This window comes from Labeo rohita, chromosome 6, assembly GCF_022985175.1.
Source record: "Labeo rohita strain BAU-BD-2019 chromosome 6, IGBB_LRoh.1.0, whole genome shotgun sequence".
NCBI classification, from domain to species: domain Eukaryota; kingdom Metazoa; phylum Chordata; class Actinopteri; order Cypriniformes; family Cyprinidae; genus Labeo; species Labeo rohita.
In genome coordinates this window covers 1,923,473-1,949,975 of record NC_066874.1, presented here as the reverse complement: position 1 = coordinate 1,949,975, position 26,503 = coordinate 1,923,473, and the positions used below count along the sequence as shown (strand labels likewise).

At 37.3% G+C, this 26,503-nt stretch overlaps 1 protein-coding gene across 3 annotated transcripts in view; it reads right to left on the bottom strand.

The window, feature by feature from the left end:
* quo (quattro) overlaps positions 1 to 26,503 on the bottom strand; it is a 39,210-nt gene that overhangs the window by 11,281 nt on the left and 1,426 nt on the right. For 2 of the 3 annotated variants that reach the window (XM_051113137.1, XM_051113139.1), the window contains exons 2-14: positions 17,231 to 17,428; positions 14,466 to 16,365; positions 13,480 to 13,653; positions 11,165 to 11,288; positions 10,151 to 10,244; positions 9,889 to 9,975; positions 9,149 to 9,265; positions 8,501 to 8,596; positions 7,628 to 7,776; positions 7,127 to 7,265; positions 3,038 to 3,160; positions 2,572 to 2,766; positions 725 to 1,830 (exon numbers count right to left, since the gene is read on the bottom strand). In XM_051113137.1, coding sequence (XP_050969094.1) covers positions 725 to 1,830; positions 2,572 to 2,766; positions 3,038 to 3,160; positions 7,127 to 7,265; positions 7,628 to 7,776; positions 8,501 to 8,596; positions 9,149 to 9,265; positions 9,889 to 9,975; positions 10,151 to 10,244; positions 11,165 to 11,288; positions 13,480 to 13,653; positions 14,466 to 16,365; positions 17,231 to 17,428 — 4,502 coding nt within the window. The remainder of the gene's footprint in view (positions 1 to 724; positions 1,831 to 2,571; positions 2,767 to 3,037; positions 3,161 to 7,126; positions 7,266 to 7,627; positions 7,777 to 8,500; positions 8,597 to 9,148; positions 9,266 to 9,888; positions 9,976 to 10,150; positions 10,245 to 11,164; positions 11,289 to 13,479; positions 13,654 to 14,465; positions 16,366 to 17,230; positions 17,429 to 26,503) is intronic. The other variant, XM_051113138.1, reaches the window with a different exon arrangement.

Genomic DNA, 26,503 nt, shown 5'->3' with positions numbered 1-26,503 from the left:
TCTAATAACATTTAAAACTATATTAAATAATCATGTGGTAATGATTCTTTTATTTGGATTTTTTGATAATAATTTAAAATGATTTTTAAAAATGTTTTATTATAATATTAAAATAGATTTATTTAAATAATTTAATACTATATTACATAACATCTCAGCTGACTATTTTCTTTTTATTTGGAGTTTGACTGGTGCAAACCAAAAGATCATAACAAATGAACTTGTGTCGCATTTATACTTGTATCTTCACATGCAATTCTTCTTTACTCTCATGAAAATAATGTTGCATGGCGTATGTGATCCTGGACCACAAAAACAGTCATAAGGGCCAGTTTTTAGAAACTGAGATTTATACATCAACTGAAAGCAAAATAAGCTTTCCATTGATTTATGGTTTGTTAGGATAGGACAATATTTCTAATTCGGAATCTGCAAAAAAAAATCTAAATATTGAGAAAATCGCTTTTAAATTTGTCCAAATCAAGTTCTTAGCAATGCATATTACAAATCAAAAATTAAGTTTTGATATATTTACAGTAGGAAATGTACAAAATATCTTCATGAAACATGATCTTTACTTAATAGCATAATGATTTTTGGCATTAAAGAAAAGTCGATCATTTTGACCCATACAATGTATTGTTGGCTTTTGCTACAAATATACCTGTGCTACTTAAGACTGGTTTTGTTGTTTAGAGTCACATATATTTTACATTTGACTCACAGTACAGTACTGTTGTGATCCAGCACACTGTCAGGCCTGCAGACGGACTCGTCCTGAGTTCGGACTGGAGATTCTGATTGTGCTGCTGGTGAAATCAAGGTGTGGTCATCAGATTTGGTGTCACTGCTGAACTTCTCACTGACGTCGCTTTGGCTCAGTCCAGAAGTGCTAGAACAGAAGCTGTCCTGGTGAGACAGTTTAGAGCTCTGTTCATCCCATGATGCTCTGCTCGAGTCACTCTCTCGGCGGGAAGCTGCACATGTCTGGACTTTGTGCTTGACTGCAGTTTTGCCAATAGAAACTTGATAGTTTATGGACTGTAAACAAGAGCCCTCACTACGAGAGCGAACCAGGGCTTTATAATGTGGCGAACAGTTGAACTCACTGACCCGCCCTGATTTTCTGAGGTCACTATCGCTGTGAGAGTATATGCGACGACACTTCCTTAATTTTGTTGCCGGGCTATTGTGGGATGTGGAAACTTTGCTTGTGCTTTGGTGGAAATGTTCACTTCTTCCTTCCTCTCTGAGCTTGAATGGCTGTTGAGGACCTTGAACATGCAGTTCCTTGTGTGTGTTTTCGGTCATTATCAGATCAGAGTTTGAAGACGTTGATGTTTCTGTCCTCACAGGCTCACACCGAAGGTCGAAATGCATCACCGTCTCATTATCACCTTGTCCTGCAGGACTATTTTGAGTCTCAGTATGACCGCCAGCAAGGTTTGTTTGGGGGTCGCCTTCATTTTCTCCAAGGCCAGTTGTAATTACACTCTGGGTCGGACCTTTCAAGTGGGCCTCCTCAGGCTTTGCTGCCCCACTGTCCTTTTGTGGCAATCCCAGAGGCTTTTGATTTCTATAAGAGGCCTGCAGTATCTCGGTGAGCCGCTGTCTGATGTCTCGGCATTGAGCCCAGACCGCATTCCACATCCATATCCCGTCCGGGTGCCTCTCCAGCAGTGCCGAGCTCTTGTCCTGAAAGTGCTGGGGCGAGAAGTCTTTGAAACGCTCCTCAAAAGCCTTCAGTGTACTCAAGCAGGCACACATGGGAGCGTTTGAGCTCTTTATGTGTTCTAAATACTCCATACACTCTTTGACAAGAGATGAGGCCTGGAAAACAAAGAAGATGAAAATCATTTCAGGCTTAAACAGTTTATTATTTTATTGCGATTTTTTAATGTTTCTAAAAAAAGTATCTTCTGCTCACCAAGGTTGCATTAATTTGATTAAAAATACAGTAATATCAGTAATATTATGAAATATTATTGTAATTTAAAATAACTGTTTTCTATTTGAATATATCGACTCTTAATGGATGGTTTTTCTTTCTGGAGCATCAGTGAGTGTTTGAACCTTCTGTAATAGTTGCATATGAGTCCCATAGTTGTTCTCAGTGTGAAAAGATGGATCTCAAAATCATACAGTCATTGTTGGAAAGGGTTCAAATACACAAAAATGCTGGAAAACCAAATAACTTGTGGGACCTGAAGGATTTTTCTGAAGAACGGCAGGCAGTTTATCTGCTCAGGACAAACAAGGGACTCATGAACAACTATCACTAAACAAACAAAGCTGTGGATCATTCAGGTAACAACACAGTATTAAGAATCAAGGGGATGTAAACTTTTAAACCGGGTCATTTTTATAAATTCAACTATTATTTTCTCTTGTGGACTATATGTAAACATCTTTTATGTGAAATATCTTATTCAGGTCAGTACTAAATAAACAGTAACATGCATTTTGTATGTTCACTCTTATTGTGGTAAAATAATTAACATTTTTAAAGATTCTGAAAGGGAAATGTAAACTTTTGACCTTTATTGTAATTGTCTGTGTATGTTGACTAACCTCTTCACAAAAACGAAAGAGATCGACAGACCTCTCCAGCTCAGATTTGCGTTCCTCAGATTTCAAAAGAAATCCAGTCATGTTGGTTTTGAAAGCGGTGGCATTACAACGGAAAGCGTCAGTTTCAGGATAACGTGTTCCTTTGCTATTCCTGTCCACTTCCTTTATCAACGACATCCCTTTTTCGTTTTTCTCCTAGAAAAAAAGAACTCGCACACATTATGCAACATCTCAGAGATGTCTGAAAACTCATAAAGCTCCACCTCATCATTATTTAAGACTGCACATTCCAGTATTTTCATTATCAGAAAAAGTCTGGTATTTTTATTACTTTTTGGTTCACCTGAGCCCAACAGTTCACATAAATCTTCAATCCACAATCTAAGTCTGATAACATTCAGGCATTCATATTACGGACTGTTCATCTAGTCTGTATATTTGAGTAAATGTCTCAAGGATTTGTTACCTTTGCTTGTATAAGTACAGACTGAATTTCTTGTAGTCTCTGCTCTATTTTCAGCAGTGTTTTCTCAGTGTCATCTTTATCTTTCTGCCATGACTGCTCCTCTTCATCACACCATTTTTGGATCTGTGAACAACATAAACAGCAATTAATTGTAAAGATGAATTAAAAATGGTATTTATGCTTACTGAAGACAACTGCAGGAATTCAGTATAATGTTGACTCCACCCGACCTCTTAAAGACATCTGTGCTACAGTGATAATCAACACAAAAAAATGTTTTCACTCATCCCTTAGTTTACATAAAGCAGTAACACTTTACAGAGGTTCCGTTCGTTAACATTATTAACAGTTCACAGTACAATAACTCCTTCTCTAGTAAAAAAAAGCCCATCCCTCTGTTGTCTCACATCAAAATCCACCCACATATTTATTTTGGACTGTTTTGGCTTGTAAACGGTGCTTGATCCGTGCATATTTCTTTCCAGAAAAACTGGAAAAAGCTAAATTATCAATAGAAGACTCATATTTTAGTTTGAAGTTAAACCCGTCTTAATTATGGATTTGTTTTTTACAAAATGCATCTTTTGTCTGAGCAAGATGTTAACTGATGGACTGGAGTGGTGTGGTGTGGATTACTGCAATGTTTTTATCAGCTGTTTGGACTCTCATCCCATTCAATGCAAGGGATCCATTGGTGAGCAAAATACATTTCTCCAAATCTGACGAAGCCTTGGATGACCTAAGGGTAAGTAAATTTTCAGCAAACTTTCATTTTTGGGAGAACTATTGCTTTAATGCATGATCAAATGTTAATAAGACCTTATTATAAAATGTTACCCATTAATCACCAAATCATGGTTACTTACAAACAGAAGTAAATGGGACTATGCATACTTTACAAATGTGAAGCTTGTATTTTTGCTAAAGCACTAACATGAATCAGGGGTTCAGGCATGTAGTGCTGAAACCCTACTGTAATTGATAGAATGATCACGGATGAGGGATTTCCATGTAAAACTGATTGTGCACACTAAGCCATAAGTAATAGAGACTTAAAACTTGGAGGGATGGTAGTACACCACCTACAACGTGACTAAGGCTCGCCCCAATCGGCCTGACTGGGGTGCTACAGCGATCAAAAGTACGAAATTGTTCATAACTCCTAAACCGTCAGGCTCAAGTGTCTTATGTCATTGAAATCCTTGGTTCATGCTGGACAAAACACACGCCTTAGATTCAATCGTGAGCCTGGCAAAATTTTCAGGTATTTCACAATTTTTGCAATGCCTAATCCTAGGTTTTCCGCCTGATCGGAACCAAACCAGTGAAGAAAGATTCTCTGGAGATTGACAAACCCGTGGACACCATGGCAAAGGGACGTCAAAATGTTCAAAGAGGGCAGGGCCCCTTTAGTAAAATGCCTATACCTCCTGAACGGAATGAGATATCTTTGCCAAACTCAGCACACTTGTGTACGGGCTCAAGGAAAAAGGTCACAGGAAAAAATGTGAAGATTGGCCACTGGGTGGAGCTATAAGAGGTAAAAAAATGGCTATAACTAGGCAACCATTTGTCCTATCAACATCAAAATCGCTGTGCACAATCTTATCTATAGGAATATTTGTGTATCTCAAAAAAAAAAAAAAACACAAAAACAAACAAACAAACAAAAAAAAAAACCCTGCAGTGCAATTCTCTGGACTCTCTAGGTCAGGGGTGCTCAACCCTGGTCCTGGAGACTGACCTTCCTGCAGAGTTCAGCTCCAACCCTGACCAAACACACTTGAACCAGCTAATTAGGATCTGAAGGAGCACTTGATAATTACAGACAGGTGTGTTTGATTAGGGTTGGAACTAAACTCTGCAGGAAGGTCGATCTCCAGGAACAGGGTTGGGTACCCCTGCTCTAGGTCAATAATTCAAAAAATAAATCAAAAACATTTTGAAATTTACCCTTTGGGAAGCTATAACAAGGTCCTTTAGAAAAGGGGCCTGTCCAAATATACCCAAAAGCCTATAAAGCCTAAACGAAAACTCAAAACTTCACAAAACCCACTGTGCACATGTGACAGGTGATTCTAAACAAGCATGCAAAGTTTCAGGGACATCGGACCAAAGGTGGTGCTTTAACAGTCTTAGATGTTAAAAAATATGGTAAATCACCTGGCAAAATTTGACAAAAATTCTTTTTTAATAAATGATTTAGGTTGTTACAGGCTTGCTAAAAAATATGGAATGTCGTTTCCATACGTTCTTAAATACCCAAAGCGCTTGAAACCTGGTAATATACAGTATCTAGTTAAGCATAACAGATTGCTATGGATAGATCATGCCACAGTTACCATATTTCCCATTTTTACGTCATCTTTATTTTCATGACATAGTTGGACTAATTTTTAAGTCTTACTGACAAAAGTTGGAATTGTGCATTTTAACATTTATCGCTTTTTCCTGTTTACTTTCATTATATGTAGCTTACCATTTTGTTTTTTAACTTGGAGCCAAAGTTTTTTCTTGTGGCAAATTGTGCCACAAATTAGAGGTCGACCGATTATCGGCCCTACCGATTATTGGCGCCGATATTAAGCATTTTCACGATTATCGGAATCGGTTATTTTCAAAACCGATTTGCCGATAAAAATAATTTATTTTTGAAATGCGCTCTTTGGCTCCGACGCAGCCTGTCAGAGCTCACCACTCTGTGCCCTAGAGCAGTCTCCGCCCACCGCGCATCAGATTTGTTGGAAGTCGCGAGTCCGACCAATCAACTCCAAGGCTGAAGGAAGTGAAGACACAGACAGAACGCGCTTGCTGGAGCTGCGTGCAGCGTGCGGCAGTAATCACTTGTCTCTCAAAGGTAAGTCAGCAGCAGAAGTTGATTGTGTTTTAGTAATTCACAATCCTTTACGGTGAAGTTGCAAAAACACCTCAATGTTATCTTGATTTCCCGGATGCGGAAAACACGGACGGAATCGCGGAATCCAGTCATATAAATGGAATGTACTGTATACTGTTAACTGTAAATGAATTTTTCAAAGTTTGGATGAGTCATCAAAGTTTGGATGAATTAATCAAAAGTAGGACCGTATACTAGAGGTCTGCATTCCCGCGGGACTCGACCAGATTTTTTGCGACGCGGGAATAAATTTACAAACAAACGCGGTAGCGGTCGGTAACTCTGGTGTAATTTGGAATGAAGGCCGCTTCAAGCAACTAGCCAAAGCAGCAAGAAAATTTCTTTGCTCACCACCCTCATCAGTCCCTAGTGAGCGTGTCTTCAGTGAAGTGTCTGCAATTTATGACAAGAAAAGAAGCAAGCTCACGGGAGAGCATGCCGAGCAGCTCTGCTTCCTGCACCACAACCTGGTGCTGCTAGATTGGGACTACTAATTCTTTATTAGCTTATAAAACTTCAGGGAGCTATTACATTTATTTTTTGTTATTTGTTGCTACTTGCTGTTTACTTATTTAAGTTTTACAATTGTTTACAGAATGCTGCTGGGGGCTCCCTGCACTTTTTTATGTCATTATTGTTATTATTAATATTGATGTTTATTTAATATTGTTATTATTAACAGTTCTCAGAATTAAAGATATGTTTGAAAGCATTCAAAGAAAGTTCTTGTCAGAGCTCTTGTTATTATTAATTATGACAAATTTCATTTTTACACTAGACACATATTGGTTCAAAATATCGTTTATCGGTGCATTTGATCTGTAATAATCGGTATCGGCATCGGCCCTGAAAAACACATATCGGTCGACCCCTACCACAAATGTTGTTGCACTGCAACATTTCTTCATAACCTGCTTACAACAGCATGTCTATCTACTATGTAGACCAGCACTGACCTAGTCGGACTTGAAACTTTATGTTTGTCAAAGCTGAGAAATTACGATCACTGTATTTAGCACAGTGATGTTATGTTTCTCTATGAAGGTTGAGACTGTCTGCCCGTCGAACATTGGTTGATTATTCTCTGGGGCACAATGTTTGTCTTGTGTTATTTTCAGCACTGAAGCGCTTTCTGTGGGCTGCGCTTATTATCTGTCATGAACACGCATTCAGTGGCGGGATGTAGTGCATACTTTGCTGAGTGAGTCTTCTGTTTCTCTCAAGAGAAGAACATGTTCAAGATGTTGCAGTGACTGGTTGGATTTCATCACTAGCGTGTGAACGGCCTCTTCCACCTGGTTATACAGACACGTCACCGACTCCAGAGAGTCCCTGCAGGAGACAAAAAAGACACAATGAAGCAGTTTTCTTAGCGCTTGCACAAAAAATGTGAATGTACTGTATTTGCCATGTTTTGCAGTTTTCAATTCTTTATGGTAATTATTGAGTTCTATAAGCTAGTAAAAATATACCAATTCTTTACATGCTGGTCATACTTTTCCAGTTTGTGTTTCATACCATATATGGGTTCTCCAGTGGAGCTCAATGTGTGTATAAAGGCTCTTGCTGTTGGGTAAATAGGATTAACTGGGACCCAACAGCTGTCCAAACATTATGGGTGCAGCTGAGCTCTAATCATGATCAAATGTGACTAACTTGTGTCTGCTGAGATGCAAACATTCTGAGGTAAATACCTGAAGTCTTCAGACTGAGCAAATCGAGACTCCTCCTTCCTCATTCTGGCAAGTATAGACCCGCCTTCTCTTTGTAGGGCGACCAATCGTGTGTCTTCAAGCACCATCTTCATGGAACTTCTTTGCTCCTGGATGCAGGACTGGACATCCTGAACAATTGGCTTAGTTAGTTAGGGAGTAGCATTGCTCAGGAGGTAAAATTAAATAAATGAGCTTTTTATTTTAAATTTGCTTAAAATGTAATTTTTTAATTGCATTATAAATAAATAATTAAACAAACAAAAACAAATAAATAAGAATAATTATTATTATTATTATTATGAGGAGAAACTGAGTGAAAAAGGAGAGATCTTTTTTGGTACCACCTGCATTTATGTTAATTTTAATTTACGTAATCATTTATTGAACATATCTAATAGTTTTTCACTATAAAAACATGCCAGTGTTCAGGGATGCACAATATAACTGAACTATAACAATTTATTTTAGAGATTTTTTATTTATTTACTGATATTGTCCATACTGAATATTTAATTTTGCATACTCACTAATATTTTAATAACACTGTTATTCATAATCTCACAATGAATATTCCTTTTTATACTCTACATTATTACATTTGATTCTTAAATTCTTTTCTAACAGACTGATTGCAGTGACTGATTTGTTTTATTTAGAGAAAAGTGCGTTGAATTTTAATATCAGACATTTCTTAGTTTTCTGATATAACATGAAAATAATTACTGGTTTATTGTATCTGTTCATATTTACATATCAGCGTCTCTAGCTTTAATGTTAAAAACATAATGTGATACAAACGTGTTCTGCATTACTGGAAATGATCAGAAATTAGCATGTAGAATCAAAAGTTACCTTTGCAGTGTTTGTTTTTTTAACATCAAGCCTCCTAATTGCTGTTTGAAGTAATGAAGATGCTGCTTGTAGGTCGAGTTGAAAGAGAGAAAGTTTCTAAAAAACACATATGGAAAAGACGCATGTTTATATAATCATCTACATACTGTGAAAGAAGGGGCGTCTGCTGAGTATTCAACTACTTGAATAGTTCAACAAAATATTTACATGATCAAACCCAGAGCATGTGGCCAGCAGACAGCTGAAGGTAGCTGCTATTCATCAAGATAAAATTTGGTTTATAATCAATTAACATAAAACTGGGAAAAAACAGATTGTTACATAAGTAAGTTGAAGAGCCAGACCTCAAACAGACCAAACAGAACAAACAAAGAGCAATTTGCTGTTGTCAGAAATGTTATGATGCACTTCACCAGAGCTGATTGTGCAAATTGACTGTCTGTTTACAAGTGTTTTAACAGCTGCTGACTGATGGTTTGCGAGAACTGACCTCATAATAGCATGTTCTCACTACAGAAACAAATCAAATATATTTAGTGAGTACGTGATATGACAACATCACTGACTTCACACGAACTGTTATTTGTTGCGTCATTTATATTGGTAATTGGCCATTACTTGGTGTTTCTGTGGGGGCTATTCTCCTACCTGGTGAAACTGTAGCCAGTCTTCATGACTGTAAGGGAAGGTTCCACCAAGGTCAGAGGTCAACTGCTGTCCATCAACTGTCTTATGAAGAGCTTTTAGTGATGTCACAACATCTATCTGAAAGAAATGATCATGCGCTTTAACATACTGTACTGCACGCTTGAGACCCAAGCATAAGTAAGATTTTTAAAATGTTTCTGATCAAAAACACATTAAAAACAGTTATATTTTTGTGAAATATAATTATAATTTATTTAACTGTTTTCTATATGAATATGTGTTAAAGTGTAATTTATTACTGTGATCAAAGCTGAATTTTCAACATCTTCAGAGTCACATGATCCTTTAGAAATCATTCTAATATGCTGATTTGCTGCTCAAGAAACATTTCTGATTATCATCAGTGCTTTTCTCATATTTTTAAAAAATATTATAATTCATATTTTTGTGGAAACCTTTTTTTTTAGGATTCTTTGATGAAAAGAAAGTTTAAAAGAACAGCATTTATTTGCAATATAAACAATTCGTAACAAAGTGTGAAAGCAACTATAAAATGCCAAAGCAGTTCCTGCCAACTGTGCAGCAGTACCAGGTATGATATCAGTCTACAAGCCCTAGATCAACACCCAGAGCTGAAGGCGTGTACATCTGAACTCAGAGAGAGCATTAATTAAAGGGTTGCAGGTTTCTGTGAAGGTGTAATTGCTGGGCACAGCGAGTGTGTTTGGGGTGTTAATTACCTGTAGACCAGGGTGTTTTTCCGGTCGAGGATTTGCGTCTTTATCAACAAGCATCAGGATAGTGTGCACTGCATGAAGGGCCTGCTCCTGTACAACACACACAAATACATCAGAAACACAGGCTAGTGTGTGAAACATGCAATTGCACTCTTGACTGCCGCCTACTGGACAACTTCATTTCTAGATTGTGTGCATGAAGGATGTGTTCAGATATTAATGCTGGCTGTTGGTGGTGATGATTGTTTTCTAGGCAGATCCTCACCTGAACCATGAGCAGTGATTTGTAGAACACAGAGGGCAGAGGGCACTTCCTGCTGTCAATCACTATGGTCATTCCCAGCTCTCTGACCTCCATCCTGGAAAAACACATCTTATTTTACATTATATATGATCCTGGGATTAATTAGAATAGGAACCAAACAAACAAATATATTTATGAGTAATTAGACATATTTGGCAGAAGAATGAAATAACCATCTAAGCTCAAGACTGTCAAAGCAATTAACAGCCATTAAAATAGCCATCAATCTTAAAAATGTGCAGCACATCTTTTTAATACAGATATGATTGAAATAAATTGCCACTGACATTTGAATCCATTTTAAAACGTGGATTCATCAGACAATTCTAGATATATTATATAATGTCAGCTCAATTACTGACAGAATCGAAACATAAATAGCTATATAATATGAACAATATAGCTTAATAATAATAATAATAATAATAATAATATATATATATATATATATATATATATATATATATAAATATATATATAAAATCGTCCTGATCACCCTATTGGGGTTAATTTTGGCGTAATAACTGGTTGACTGTACATTATTAGGGCAACTCACCAAATAAATAAATGTGGATATGAAATATTGATTTGTTAAAATTATCTTACCTAATTGTTATTATTATTATTATTATTATTATTATTATTATTATTATTATTATTATTATAAAAAAAGAGGAAAATTATCCATCACCATGTACTTTACAGAAACATTGTCCTGCATTGTCCATTGCGTTTGTGTGAAACGAGAGCGCAAGAAAGTAGTGCCGGTTTCTTTTACCTGGATGAGCGGACTGATATACTTCGTTATTACGGACTAAAATATATAGCCTATGATGTATATTTTTATACAACATGGCTGATAGACTAATGAGGCCGTTCCACATTGCTTCTGCTGATTACTGATACTCTGTCAGAATTACATTGTCTCTTTCTGCCCTCTTGTGGTGAGTGAGCAGATTGGTCTCTGATTGGTACCTGGGAACGGAGTGCAGGTAGAGCAACAGTCTGCAAAACTCTTGAGGAGAGAGTTGAGAGGACGCCCAGCCTTTCCTGCCCCCGTAAACCTCAACCACAGCCCGCCCAGCTCTGTCACGACTGCCTGGTATTGGAAAGAGAACAGACTGAGGTAAGAACAACATTTGCGTGCATGTGTGGTTGGGTATGAAACAGCCATTTTAGCAAATAACATGACAAAATTGAAGAGTAAAAGCAGGCTACTTGCAGATAAATGACCACTGTCTGGAGAAAACACTCAGAACAGTCAAAAAAGTTGTGTATTTTCTGTATTGGGATTGCAATGGCTGCATGCTAGCCGCTAAATTAATGAGAAATTGGATAGTTTGTTGACATCTTTAATATTACTCATGTAGACAAACTCAGTATGTTTAGTCATAGACCTGACAGGTCTCAAAAATTGTCAAGAGAAGTCAGAACTTTTCCTGTTTACTGCCACAAGAATTTGCCATCAACATCAGATGCATTTAGATTAATCTAGAATATAGAATATGCAACGTGTGTGCATGTAAAAAGTTAATAGCAAGCAGGATGTAATTTTATCAAAAGTAACTTACATACAAGTTCAGACCTACTGAAGCAATGTGGTTGTTAAAGGAATAGGCCATGCATTATGTATTAGTTTGTTTGTCTTTTTTGTGATTGTGATGTAATTTTTGTCACCTCAACATAACATTAGTTGTTTTTCACATAATTTCTTGTAATTTTTTTAAATAAATAATAGTAATTTAAAAAAGTGTTCCTATTTGCTCACCATTTCCTTGGTCAAAATAAAAAACAAATGTACTCAATCATGATACAGCCGTACATACAGGAGAAAATTATTTATAAATTAAGACTTTACTCATTTAGCTGTTTTCTTCTGAACCCTCATGTAATTTATATTCTGAATAGGGCTGTTTAACATTTTTAATCTAATTGCGTGATTTGTCGATTAATATAATTAATCACAAAATAAATTTGATTGTGAAAATACCTACAAAAGATTAAAGCTATTTCTTTGTGTTAAATGAGAAAGTATTAAGTAGATTTTTCAAATTGTAGCTTTAGAATGAAATATTTTATTTGATTTAACATAAAATGTATTACACTTACAGTAAACATTTAGGCTGCAACGGCCTAACATAAACTATGGAACATGAAAGAAGATAATTTGAGAAGCATCTCAGTATTTTTTGTTCATATAATGAAATTCGTTGTAACCAAAACAATTTTTGGAGGTGAATTATCCTTTTAATGTTTTTATTATTATTATTTATTTAGTGAAATGATACTAAATAAGAAGCTAAGTCTGCCAGCAGGTGGCGGTAAATGTCTTTATGTATTCACTCATTCGATTTGATTCGTTCAAAGGACTAATTAATTCAGTAATTAAGTAAATGGCTCTCTTTATTAATGGGCCTGTGATTCATTGATTCACACAATTCGTTCAAAACACAGATTCATTCAGAAGCTAAACTCTGTTGTGTTGCTCGGAGATGCACAATAATCTGTACAAAATTGAGCAAAAACACAATGTTGTGTTTAAAATATAACAATATCAATCTCTTATTTAATGAACTGTTGTATAAATTGAACTGAACTGTTGCATATTGCTCTTGCTGATATACAGGGTCATTTTTTGCACCAATATCTTGAATTTTAGGGCATAACTGCATTTATGGAGTTGTTTCCCTGCATCATATTTTATCCACAGTCAACTGAATAAAATATAAGATGATGTACATGTCCAGTGTGTTAACAGCATTAAAATATTTTAATCATGTTATTTTTTTTCCTAGCTAATTAATTAGTGTGTTAAACTGAAAGCCCTATTTCTGATTTGTTATTATGCTTGTGTTGAAATTGAAATGAGATGTTAGGCACAATTTCCAAACTCTTCTTTTCCATGCAACATTATGTGTCAAGGTTAAATAAAAAAGCATGAAAATACTAGTCCATACAGGTTGTGTGTTCTATTTCAAGTCTAAAAGTCATATAATAGTCTTGTGTGAAAACCGACTTAATTTCAGTCATTAGTGACTAATGAGTTTTCTTGTATTGAATTAAATAATGGTACCTTTGGTTCTCTTGTGTCTGTTTTTCAAACAAATCCACTGTATTATGTGTCTTCAAAAGATGTATGGACTATTTTTATTATACTTTTGTTGATGAAACTGTTGATGAGTGAACAGTTGTTTTTATATTAGCCTTGCATGGATCAATCCTAGCCCTAAGCTTTAAACACTACACCAAAACACATACATTCCCAATTAAACATGATTTAGGAAGCAAACCTGGTAGACAGATGATGCCTTGCTGGAGAAGGCTCTTGATTGTTGGGTCCTGGGAAAGGAAAGTTGCCTGAACTCCATTCTCAGGCTGGCTAGGCAAAAGCTGTTCAGCGTCTGATTTCTGGAGCTCTACTCCATTAGCAGCTGGAGTTCCAGCTTTTCCAGGTGAGTAGACTTCTTAGAAAGACAGGAAAGGAGATTTATCTTCAACATTGGTGAATATACCAACACATAAGATGGGGATTAAAAACCTAATTCAACTGGACTTTTTCTGAACGAGTGAATAGATGTGTGTCACAGCTAGATGGAGCTGTTGATCTCCCCTTTAGAAAATCTTGGAAAAAAACAAAACAAAAACAAAGCTATGGCCCTTCTCTTCTCATTTACAAAGACATCTAACAGCTTCCTCATAAAACGGAGGGGGATGTAGTTATTTCTGTTCCCTGCTCTTTGCTCTCAGTCCTCATGAATGCTTTCATTCTGTTCTACTAAAGAAAGAAATCAGATGAAGGACTGCAGAAATTCCCCAGTGGAATGCTGTGCACACCCCTGACCTTTGGCCAGTGTCACATTGCACTCTTTTAAGATGACCTCTCAGAAGGGTATATTTTCTCCTCAGCAAATGACCAGGGTCAAGGTCGTCTGTAAATCAGTTGATATGTGTCATGGCAGGCGGCAACTTGACGTGGCCTCATAGTAGTTTTGTGTTTGTATAAACAACTGTTCATATCAGTCATGTTTGAACATGCTTTTCATTTAAGGATAAAGATCTGAAAAACAGCATGTTGGCCAGACATCATGTTGCTTCAGATGTTCTTTTGACAACAAAGTGAGATGTGGGGTAAAATCTGTATGCAATTAGTTGACGCACACAGCACAGAAACCACAGAAAAGAACTGTTAGAATATTTCTTCATATTTGCTTCTAAATTACTGTAACAAATCACAAGCAGAAGTCTCTTGTACATGTGTAGGTCTAATTCAACTTACCCTTTCTTGCTTCTTGTCGCCTGTTTAATTTTGGGGACACCAAATTGGCTGTGTGTTTTATCCCCTGGATAGCAGGCAACATGGGAATGATCTCTGGATAGACATCACTGCGGCTTCTGTTGGTTGGCTTGTGCGGTTGCAGACACTCCCTGGTTGTTTCCGAGACTGAAGAGGTTGAGCGGGATTTAGACCTGCTTTTACCTTTGATCACCTGTACAGGTGAACCTGGGCCTCTTCCACAGTGTCTGTCATCACAGAGGACCTTGTAATCCAAAGGCCTATTCTCATTTTGGAAAAGGATCTGGCGCTGAAATAGAGGAGGTGTTTGTTCGGAGGCCTGTGTCAGCTGGTTTTGTGAGTACCGAATTGGATTGAAACCCTGCAAACATAGATTAGCATCTTGTCTGTGACCACTGTGGTCAGGTAAAGCCCTGAGTCCCATTTTGGGTAAGTGTTGGGTTTTGGCGTGTTTCTGGCCGCTAATCCGCATCTGAAATGAATCTTGTCTGAAAGAGTTGTTCAGACAGTGCAGTCTTTTGTCGGGTAACGCCTTAGTTCCTAGTACAGTCTGATGGAGATCCTGTTGCCCAGTGAGGAATGACTTGTGTTGTTGTCTTGCTTGGACCATGCTAGGCATCTGCTGGGTCATATGTTGGTCAAGAGACTCTGCATTCTCCCTCGAACTGCGGTCATGAGGTATGCTCTGACTTGAGTTCTTTGGGCTTTGCTTTTGTTGGACTGAGTTCTCAAAGGATTGCATCGGGTTTCTGTCTGCTTGGTTTGGTGTCTGGCCAAATGTACAACTCGTAGGTTTAAGTCTAAGGCCAACTCCGTATCCCTCACAGCTTGGCTCACCCTCCCCTACATCTGTCCTTGTTTCTTCTAGGGAAGGCAGCATACTTGCTCTCTCAAAATTCACAGGGTTTCGGAGAGCTGCCATGTAAGAATGCCGATACCTGCATTTGGATTCTGGATCATTTTGCATGCTCTCAGAAGTTTGGTTTTGCATGCAAGGATTGCATGCCTCTCCACACAGGTTAACATTACTTTTTGGGGCAGGTTGAGTTGTCCTGACTAACTTGAAGCCTAGTGGTTTTGTGGGCATTGCTATTTTGTTAAGGACCAAAGTCTCTTTCTCCTTGTTGAACTCCAGCAGATCCACATATTCTCCTTCCAGCTCTCTGTTGTGCCTGCTGTCCCAGGTATTAGGAGCTACCCAGCCAACAGGTTTTCCAGCAAAACTGCTTATTGGAAGTCCTTGGTCAACCTTCACCAATCTGCTACCACCCTCCACTAGCTGAACACAAACTGGCATCCCATCATTTGCCGGAAGGATCCTAGTTTCCATCTCAAGTGGCAAGAGACCTACAGGTGCCTGTAATTGCGACTCGTTCTCTGGAATCTCAGTTTTGAGGTCTTGCACACGGAGAGTTGGAGTTGAGCATGTCTTCGTTTCAAGCCAAATGTTAGATTTGGGCCTGTCAAGGAATTCCGGGTTGGCAACTTCTTTCCAAGGTACCTTCACAACTCCCCGGTCAGAGGAAAGCACACACTGACATAGAGGATTTCCATGACGTCCGTCATTTATTTCCCTTAGCCAAGACTCTGTGAATATACATGGATAAGATGTCTCAGGAATGGGCGTCTCCTCAATTGCAGGACCCTCAAGCAACCTGGAACCGGCTTGCAGCACCAGATTCTCCTGCCCCAGGAGGTCTTCCTGCACAAGAAGGCTTTTAAGGACGATTCGGGCTGACTGTTCTCCGAAAGGTTCCACCTGCAAGTAGAAATCTCCAGGTCGGAGCAGTAAAGGGTTGATGGGGGCGAGTTGGATCACCACACGATCTCTCAGGCACAGTGGCCAACCCTCACACCGGAACAGGACATCAGAGTATGCAGCCTAGTGGGAGAAACAAAAGAAAAGTTAGTTTGTTGACTTGCAGATCATTTTGGATTGACAGATTTTATGACCACAAGATCCTTAATGGCTTGGGTCTTGATGCAGTTTATTGGCTTGCACGCAAACATTCTTGAATCCCTTTCAGAAGAAGCTGCCTCGGAAGGCCTTTGTTCTTTCTGAAGATAAAACAAAACAATCTTGTGCTGAGTGGACAAGGATAAGTGGCTTGTGGGATCTGTGCCATAAAAGTCCACATGGAAGAAATGTCTGCACAGGAAACTGCTTTCATCTTTCTGTGCATGCTAACATACTTTACCCTTTAAGGCTTAGTTCACCCAAACATGAAAATACATAATTGACTCACTCTTATGTCATGCACATTGTCCTTTTCCATGCACTGAGCATGGCCTGTCATGCATCATAAAAGTAGTCTGTTCAAACCTCTGTTCCAAGTCTTCTGAACCTTTATGGTAAAGTTGAAGTGTGGAGTGTTTAAGCATGAATAGCAGTTTGTCCAAACAATATAAGATGAAATGCCAGTTTTGCAATTGTGAAATTCCCTATTTCATCTTTCTCTTTGCTTTAGTTCTCAAATCACATCGCTTCAGAAGACTTGGAATATAGCATGCAGTCTTTTGGACTGTGGACAGCCTTCTGTGCTTCACATAAAAAAGCATGTCATACGGGTTAGGGATGACATGAGGGTGAGTGAATAATGAAATTTTTGTTTAATGTTTGGACAAATCTTTCCTTAATGTATTAAAATAAAAAAAAGTCACTTGGTAGGTTTTAGATGGTTGAATTTTACTGTGGCACTGTTAAATTTTAAATCCGATTTTTGCTGTGGTTAGAATGTTGTACTCACACAGGCAGCTTGTTGCACACTCTCTAGGATATGTTTGGCTGGGATAAGGAAGTTCAGCAGGCACTGCAGTGCATCTCCATGGTAACGTTCCTCAATGGTGCGAAAGAGTTGGCTGAGAACAGTAGGAGCGGTAGCCTCAAACGGAGGGAAAAGAGACGACAGGGCGCTCTGAATGGACCAGTCCAGAGAGGAAGGGTTCTGAGGTGGAGGAAGAGAGAGATTTATTCGTGTGTTAGTTGTTGTATTCTTTGTACAAAAAATATCCAGGGTTACATATAACATGATATATGATACAGCAGTTGTCGTGCAGTATCCCTAAATGCTTTGTTTACAGATGTAAAATGAGGTTGTTGTCAAATGCCTGTGGCAAAACCTTTTCATAATTTCAACCCCTCCTAAATCTCACTTGTTACAGAGCCAGGCAAAGAGACAATGGAGCTTGTGTCATGTCAAAGTTTCACTGTTTTGGCCTAATTAAATCCACATTTCCCATTCCGTCATCCACCATATGAAGGCAGTGTGTTCCTTGCCTAAGGCATTTTAAGTGGAAGAGATGGTCAGTGCTATCGTATATGAATGGAAGAAATACGGCACCTTGCAGTTTGTTTACCTTGTTAATGTTGACGTGTGTTGAACAAAGGTGATTTAGATAGATCAATTTCCACTATTCATTTTACCTTTAGCGACCATCTCCTTCTGCTTATAATGTCTCTGGGACTTGAATGTGTGAGTTTGTCCCAGATACACCTCATTTGAGATGGTTTACGTCATGTGGAGCAGATTTGTGTCATTAGCATACAAGTAAAACGAGCTAGAACAAAGAAAACACATGGTCTGAACATCGCTATGCAAGTGTTTATGTACCGAGAATGTGTGTTTAATATAGAAACATCAACGTTCATGCACATCTGAAGGATTGCAGCTGAGTGTCTGTCTCATATTTGCTCTCCCAAATATTTGTTATACACATTTCTCAGCCAGTCCTCTGTAATGAGGATGTTGGGTTCATGTTTCATGTGTCCGACTTGAAATAATGTACAAAGCAGATGTGGGAAAAGCACAGGGAATGCTGTCTGGAAAACTAGCAAAATCTGTTATCCTCCAGTTTAGATGACCTTGGTTTAAACCTTAAACAGACAAAACCTGTTACAGAATGGATAACCATCTACTGCCGGTTAGAGGTTAAAACTCTTAAACCGCATGTTTAAAATTTTTTTATGAAGCCTACCACAATGATTAACTATAAAAAGAAATGCATGCTGTAGCCGTGTTAAGATAGTTAGTTGTTTGTTTAGTCTATCAATTTTTTGGCTCAACAGATGTAGTGGCTTCCGGGATAAGATGATTACAGTGTGATCTCATATAGGAAGTTTATGTCTGCCTAGGAAAGAACAAACATAAACAAAACCTTCCCTTTTTAGGGAAAAAAAGTGATATATCAGTATTATATAACAGTGCACATGGACCAGGATTAGTGTAATTCTAATTTAAGTTTATTTTTCCTTACAGTTTAGTTTAGTCTAGTTTTCTAGCTACAGTTTTTTTTAGTTAGTTTTAAAATAGTGAAAATGTATTTCAGTTCAGTTTTATTGTTAGTTTTTATTTTTAAGCTAACGGAAATTGTTTTCATTTAGTTTATTATTGTTTTCAATAACAATGATTACGCTGACATGGCCTGACAGTATTTACAGTAAGTGGTGTTTGCTAAGACAACAATACTAATATTATTTCATACTTGAGCTTAGTGATTTGAACAAATGCCTAACCACGTCTTTAATTCTGTGAAGCTGTATCTCATTGTACACCATTTTTGCTACAGACACGATGATTCCTCAAAGTCTGCAATTGAATTACTGGAGAAACCCCATGCAGTTTGAGTCACTGTATAATACAGACATCAGAGGTCTGCTTTGTCATGTACTCATCTATGAAGCACGCACACATTGATGTTTATCTGTGCTAGACTTTCCCAGGTTCTCACCATTTCCTGCTTGATATTCCCAGTGATTTAAAACATTTTGAATTGTCAGCTTATTTTCGATGTGTGTATGTTTTATGATTCTGAACAGGACCTTCCACAATAGGTTTAATGATTAATAATTTGAAACGATTGTGGAAAGACACAATGGGCTTTTTGTTTAATCATTAACCAAAGTAGTTTGTCTGGCCCGTGCTTGTGTCTCGTTCCGGGTGGTCCGTCCCGGGTGCATGTGGAACCTCTTCGGTCCTCTGGCTGACTTTCCCATCCTCTCCTTTTCTTCTTCTTCAGTAAACACATCTGCATGGTGCAGATCACTGTCTCGCCATGGCTCTGGGCCCGTCGTTCTGTTTAACCCCCCGTTACTTCTCCTGTTACACATCCACACCTTGGTTTTCCAAACACGTCCAAGTCAAACTTCATTTAACAAATCCTCAGGATCATAAATGAAGGATATCTGGAGCCTGGCATTGTTCCTGCAGTCTGGTATTTGCATTCAGGGAGACTGTCAGTTGCATTTCTCTGTGTTTTTGTAAATATCACCTTTAGACGAAGCCCTTGGCTGAACTTTGAAAGTTCATTTGAAGGCTCAATTGATATCTGGAGATGTGGGTCCTTTTTTATGTGAGTAGAAACACTTTAAAGCACTTATAAAATAATGTCTGTCTGTCTTCTCACTTGCAGGAACCATCATTTTAGCAGTGCAGTTTTAGTGTGACAACTCTCAATTAAATCTACACATAAATATCTGTTGCTAAAACATCTTTTCATTTGGCAGTGCATAAGTCTCTCTATAATTACACAACACATAGCTCAACAGGTAATTGTAGCTTCAGTCTAATGTTTGAAACACACCATAGCTCACCTATCATTAATTCAGAAGCTTTCTGCAGATGATTTCATAAATGCACAGTAAACAACTTGTTTATTAGCAGGCTTGTATTTAGAGGTGTTTGCAAAGGCAACGTTAATGTACTGCTTACTAAAGTCACTGTGATTTTTACTGTGTTTCTCAATTAGGGGTCGACCTATATGTGTTTTTCAGGGCAGATAAAGTAGATTGATAACCGATATTCTGAACCGATATATATGTCTGGTGTAAAAAAATTAAAATTGATGTCAAAAGTAAGAATAAGAAAGGCTCTGACAAAAACTTTAAATGCTTTTAAATAATTTTATCGGCAAATCGGTTTTGAAAATGACCAATACCGATAACCATAAAAATGTTTAATATCAACCAGGCCGATAATCGGGCGACCTCTACTTTCAATCATTCTCTAGTAATTTATTATTCATTATGCAAAAAGTATGAAAATATTATTTGTGTGCATTTGGGATACAAAAATGCATGCTATGAAATTTAATTTGGCAAGACTATTTTGGCCATTTTATTCCATAAAATGTAATTTCCATCACAGAATGCTATTAAACAGTACATCATGTGACATTTGGGTTCCTGCTTAAAGAATCATACATCATAAGCACAGTGCTTTGCAATATGTTTATATATGCATACATGGCCTAGAAGGTTTGTAATTTTTGTGGAGGTACTGTTGTCATTTATAGGTTTTAGACATGCATGAGTTGGCAAGGCCGGTTTTGACTGTAAATAGCCATTAAATATTAATCCACTGACATTACAGCAGTGCTGTAATGTCAAATTTAGAAAAGGACTCTAGACATGAGATCCAACTGCAAATGCAGGCTGAGTTTATGCTGTATTTAGAAATTAGATGTGGTTTTTGAAAATGGCAAGAAAAAATGCTGTGCTTCATTGACATAGGCTTCTTCCATATACACCCAGATGCCTGGTTGCATGCTGCCATGGCACAAAAATTGAACTTTGATTGAATGCTTTCATGGGCATATGTGCCTAACACGGTTGTGAAAATGGGGCCTTTAGTGGAAATAACATGGTGGTGAAATTTTGCATAAAAAATGACGTCAAATTTCTATTAGTTGACAAATTAAACTAGAGAGTGTAAAAAGCGTTTTATGGAAGCTGTGTTTATTGGAGTTCAAGTCCAAATTGCCAAAAGTGTCCACAGTTAAATAAACGCATGCAAAAACAAAATGCATTAGCAGAATAGTACCAGTACAGTGTTTGGAAACATTAGTTCTGTGCTCAAAGAATAAGTCTTGACTTGTGCATTTGGCATGGGACAAAAGAGGCACTCAGAACCTTTAAAACCCTCTTTTCAAGCTCTGTAATCACCTCAGGGTTGCACAAAGAACACAAAAATGTTAAAAGTACAAGTGCTTGAAGTTAGAAAGTCCATGTGCACTCTTGAGATGAACACTAATCTAACCTGAACGGGATTCTTCATCATCTGTAAGCTTTGGAAAGTCTCTCATTACAGCTGTCAGATTCCAGTAATTGTGATCTGTCTCTCCCAGCAGCTCTCCTCTCTCTCTTCCTCCTCTCCTCCCTCTTCAGGACAGTGTTGTCTTTGTGTCTTTGCCACTGTGCTTTAACTCCTTACAGAGGGAGTTTGGCACAATGGAGCTTTCTCACACCACTGGCCACTCTCATCAGACAAACGTCTACGACATCTGACAAGCAACTCCTAGATTAACTCACTTGTCTGAATGTGGTTGTCAGAAAAAGAGGTTCTTTAGTATTTTGATTCTAATTGGAACCTTGGATTTTTAAGACTGCTTTCACATTAGCACCTTTGGTGCAATGCACAATTTATGTCTTTGCATGTTCTTGGGACTTATTATTTTAGTGCATTTCTTACTGGCTCAGAATAAATCGCCTTCATACATTTCTTGCATTCTTTGCATCTTTTGCAATCCTTGCAAGCGCTGCAGACAAACAAAAGTGCTGCTCTGTCCATGTAAAGCATTTTGTTCAATTTGAAGGGCCAAATATTTCAAAAACAGAGAAAACAATGTCTTCTCCATTATCATTATCTAACTACAGTAGTTAACCTTGTTCAAAAGTGAAAGTACTTAAAAAGAGATGCAATGCTAATCAAAACCAGTTTAAAATACGATAGCAATGTCTGTAAGCAAAAAAAAAAAAAAAAAAAAAGTCGGTCTGAAAGCATGGATGCTTTATGTTATCACAGACTAGACTTAAGCAGTAAAATGAAAATAAAATCCTTATTTGTTGTAAATTGAAGTAAATAATTTGAATGCATTGTTTTACCTTGAAATAACATTTGGTGGATGCTTTTATCCAAAGCAAGTTACACTGCATTCAAGATGCACATTTTATCAGTTCCCCATCTCTGCTGCATAATGCATTTCTCATTAACTCTTCATTAACTTTTCTTGCATTCTTTGCAAGCTTTGCAATCCATGAGATGAGATTAATACAAATGCATAATGATGCAATGGTTTCGGTGTAGACCGTTTCACTGATTATAACAGGAGTGTTTTAGTTTTGCCAAGATGTGACGTGATGCTCAAATGCGGTTTGAGCATCGGAGATTTTGTCGAGTGTCTAGATTTTCTGTCTTCATGCTTTGTCTTTGCTTATTTTTCTTCCCCGTTTTTCTCCCCATCCCAATACCTCTTCTATATCCGTTTATCCATAAATGAATCTCTCTCAGACACTCTAGCAGCACTTGAGCGTTTATTTCCAGAACATATTAAACCTTAAACAGCCATATATCACCTCTGACATCTGCAGGTCGAGCGAACACGTCTGTCTCTGCACGCTGCCAACTTATTTTTACAGCTCGTATATTTTATTGACTTTCTCCCTAGTATGCCCTGCTGATGAAGCAACGCTCTGTGGTTTCTCGCTGGGATCCAAGACCGCAAAACTGACTCCAAATGATCCCGGATATCATATTTCATTGGATTTTGATTCAGGGTCCTGGGACTTGTTTCCAAAATAAATATTGGCAACCCAAAACACATGAAAGACCATGAAGACATCACGGCTCTTCTAGCACACATGCATGGATTGCTTACGGTTCGGTGAACTTCAGAATGACTGGAGCATTGCGTCAGGTGGAAAAGTGAAAGGAAGAACTGAGAACATTACCAGTTTTGGCAGATGCAGCCGAAAAATCTGGATTTAAAATCACTAGGATCTGGCAAGCCAGTATATGTGCCGTTCAGAAAATCCCTTTCTTTCCAGGATGTTTTGTACGGCACTAAGACATCATGTGACTGGGAACATCTGGATGATGAACAACATGCTAATCGAAAACAGACATAAATCATCCGATTTCTCTTTGTGCGCTTGACAGGAATTTGGCGAGGTCAGAAGATCAGATTTTTTGAGGGGAAAATGCACAAAACATCACACTTCAGTTTGTTGATGTTTATAAAAAGCCCTTAAAATATTTTACGACATGTCAGACGCAGGGTGGTTACCCTCAGTAAAATGCTGTGTTAACTTTGCAGAGTTACAAGGAAAACCTTTTCCATTTCCTTTTTATTTTATTTCCTATCCTTAAGGCATCATACCGACAGTGTTTCAACAGCTGTATCCCACTAACTTATTTAGTATGCCTAAACAAATCTGTAAAACCACACTGGGGCTTTGGCCCAAATCTTAGTGAGCTCCCTACATAGGCAGTATTTTAGGGCATCATAGGCGCATTCTTCATGTAAAAGCAGTTCCAAAATGTACCTTGTTTAGCCAAATCCTAATATAGCATCATTAGGACTGAATACCAATACCAGAATGCACTGCGTTGAGCTGTGAAGTGATAGAAAAGTTTATTTGTAAATACGTACTTTTAGAGCATGGCTTTATCTAGGTGATGTGCTTAAGGCTTTGTAGACTGTTCCTGAACTCTCGCTTTATCATGGTCAGTTTCAGTTATGCAATTAAAGAGCAGCTGTCTATGCAGAGAGTAGACAGCAGGGCAGTTGACTCAGTTTTGTAACAGACTCTGTGTCACAGACAAACACCGCTGTCTGTGTTTAGCACTAATGCTATGACAGGTAGATGCCAGAAGGCATGAGTTTGTTTCTGTGGTAGAGTGTGTGTTTTGTGTTGTCAGGGTCTGTGAAAGCTGCTAACAGGTCCGAGCACAGCGTGACTGTTGTTTATGTGTATGAATGTGGGAGTTTGCTCTAATGGTGTTTTTCTCCAGTGAGAGCAGCTGTCAAACGGTCAGTTTAACCACTGCACAAGAAAACAAGTGTGCAGGTGAGTGGCCTGCTCAACGCTCAAAACATCTCTACAACACTTGTGCATGTATATTGCAACCTGTAAAGTCTAACATCACATGATCACATCTGTGTTTATGTTTGGTGTCAGACCCATGTGTGTTCCTGTAATGTTTAAAAATGCACTGTCACTTTAGCAGTCGTGCACATTCCATACTGAAAGGCATGTAGGTGAGAAATTACAGTAGGGAATTTTATTTTAGAGTTTTCACAGTTGGGTCATTCCGTGTCAAATCAACCAAATTTCAGCTCATATTTTTTATTTTGCTAATATTTTTTCTAAAGAAAGATAGACATGTATAATGATGAAAGCCAAAATATTAAATGTCATGGATGAATATTTACTGAGTAATCCACTATTTTGTAGAGGGAGGTTTTCTCCAAAGTTTGCATGTCTGTACCTCAAGCAGTTTTAAAGATATTTTAATGTCATTTTAGATATTAACAAACTTTCGTTTTGGCATCTTCATTTTTAAGGCCCTGTATGGTTCTATTCCAGAGATAATGGAATTTCAATATGGCCTTGTTTAGGGATCTGTGTCTTCGTGAATACAGACATCTGACTGCTAAGTAGGGATTGTGTTTTTCAGTAATAGTGTGCACCCTTAATTTACAGAGAAAAGAAGGTCAGGGAAAAATCTGTACTTGGAAAAACCTCCATACATGTTCTTTGTGCATTTTTCTTTTTTTTTTTTCTACTTGTTACTTTGCACTTTTTGTCTGAAAATGTTTAATCACTATTTATTCAAGTTTTTAAGGTATCTAATATATTGATACTTAATTTCCATTATCTAAATTTTCTTAAAGTTTTTAAATTAAAAGTTTGTTGTCATTTGACAATGTGTCGGCCTTCTTTTAGACCTTGAAAAAACCTTGAAAAGTGCTGTTTCCCCATTTTTGAATGGTCACCATTGGCACATAATGCAACAAAGATTGCTAAATATTGCACTGCTTCCCTCAAAATCTCTCTTCTGCACAATTTAATGCACAAAATATCTCTTTTGCACAATCTCATGTACAAAACATCTTTTTTTTTTGTCTCTTTTGTAAAACGTCATGTACAGTACTTATGTAAAGTTTTTGTAGTTTCAGTTTTGTATGCGTAGTCAATTATTTATTATAGTATTTATAGTATTTATAGTATATGTATAGTCAGATGGTTAACTGTTGTATAGGTCTATAATTGCTTTTCTTATTCGTGTACTGTTGTATGTTTATATTATGTTTAACTAGTACGTAGCACCGTGGTCCTGCAAGACACGACATCTCGTTCCACTATATGTCCACACATGTAGCAGAATGACAATAAAGCTTGACTTGACTTGACTAAAGTCTTTATGAAGCTGTTATATTATGATTCTATATTCAGTGGCATAAAATGGTCTTAAACTGACAATAATATTGCTTATCGCAATTATTTCTGGAGCAATATATCGCACAAAAAAAGTTGTTATTGTGACAGACCTACTTATGGCTAACAAAAATTTGGGGGGCTTTTATTGATGTTTTTACAAAATAAACATTTAGTGATTGTTTTTTTCAAAAACGTTCTGTAATAAATTCCAAGCTTTGAACCAAACCATCTGAGATGAATCAAAGTATTCGAACACTTACAAAAAAGACAAAGGTACAAAACTTCTTTAAATAGTGTACTTTGTCTTTTCTCTGAAATCATTCAAATCAGTTTTACAGTGAGGTTAAGCACTGTAATACTCTTGAAAAGTTTGGAGAGCACTAAAATAAAACTGAAAATAAATATATTTTTTAATGTTTATGAAAAAGTGTCTTCTGCTTACTGAGGCTGCATTCATTTGATCAAAAATACAGAAAAAAAATCTACAAAATGTAAAATATTATTACAATTTAAAATAGCTGTTTTTTATGTGAATATATGTTGATATATAATTTATTCCTGCGAACAAAGCTGAATTTTCAGGAGTCTTCTGTATCACATTATCCTTCAGAAATCATTCTAATATGCTGATTTGCTGCTCAAGAAACATTTCTGATTATTATCAATGTTGAAAACAGTTGTGCTGCTTCATATTTTTGTGGAAACCAAGATACATTTTATTTTTTACAAGATTATCTGATGAATAGAAAGTTCAAAAGAACAGCATTTATTTTAAATAAAAAAATCTTTTGTAACATTATGA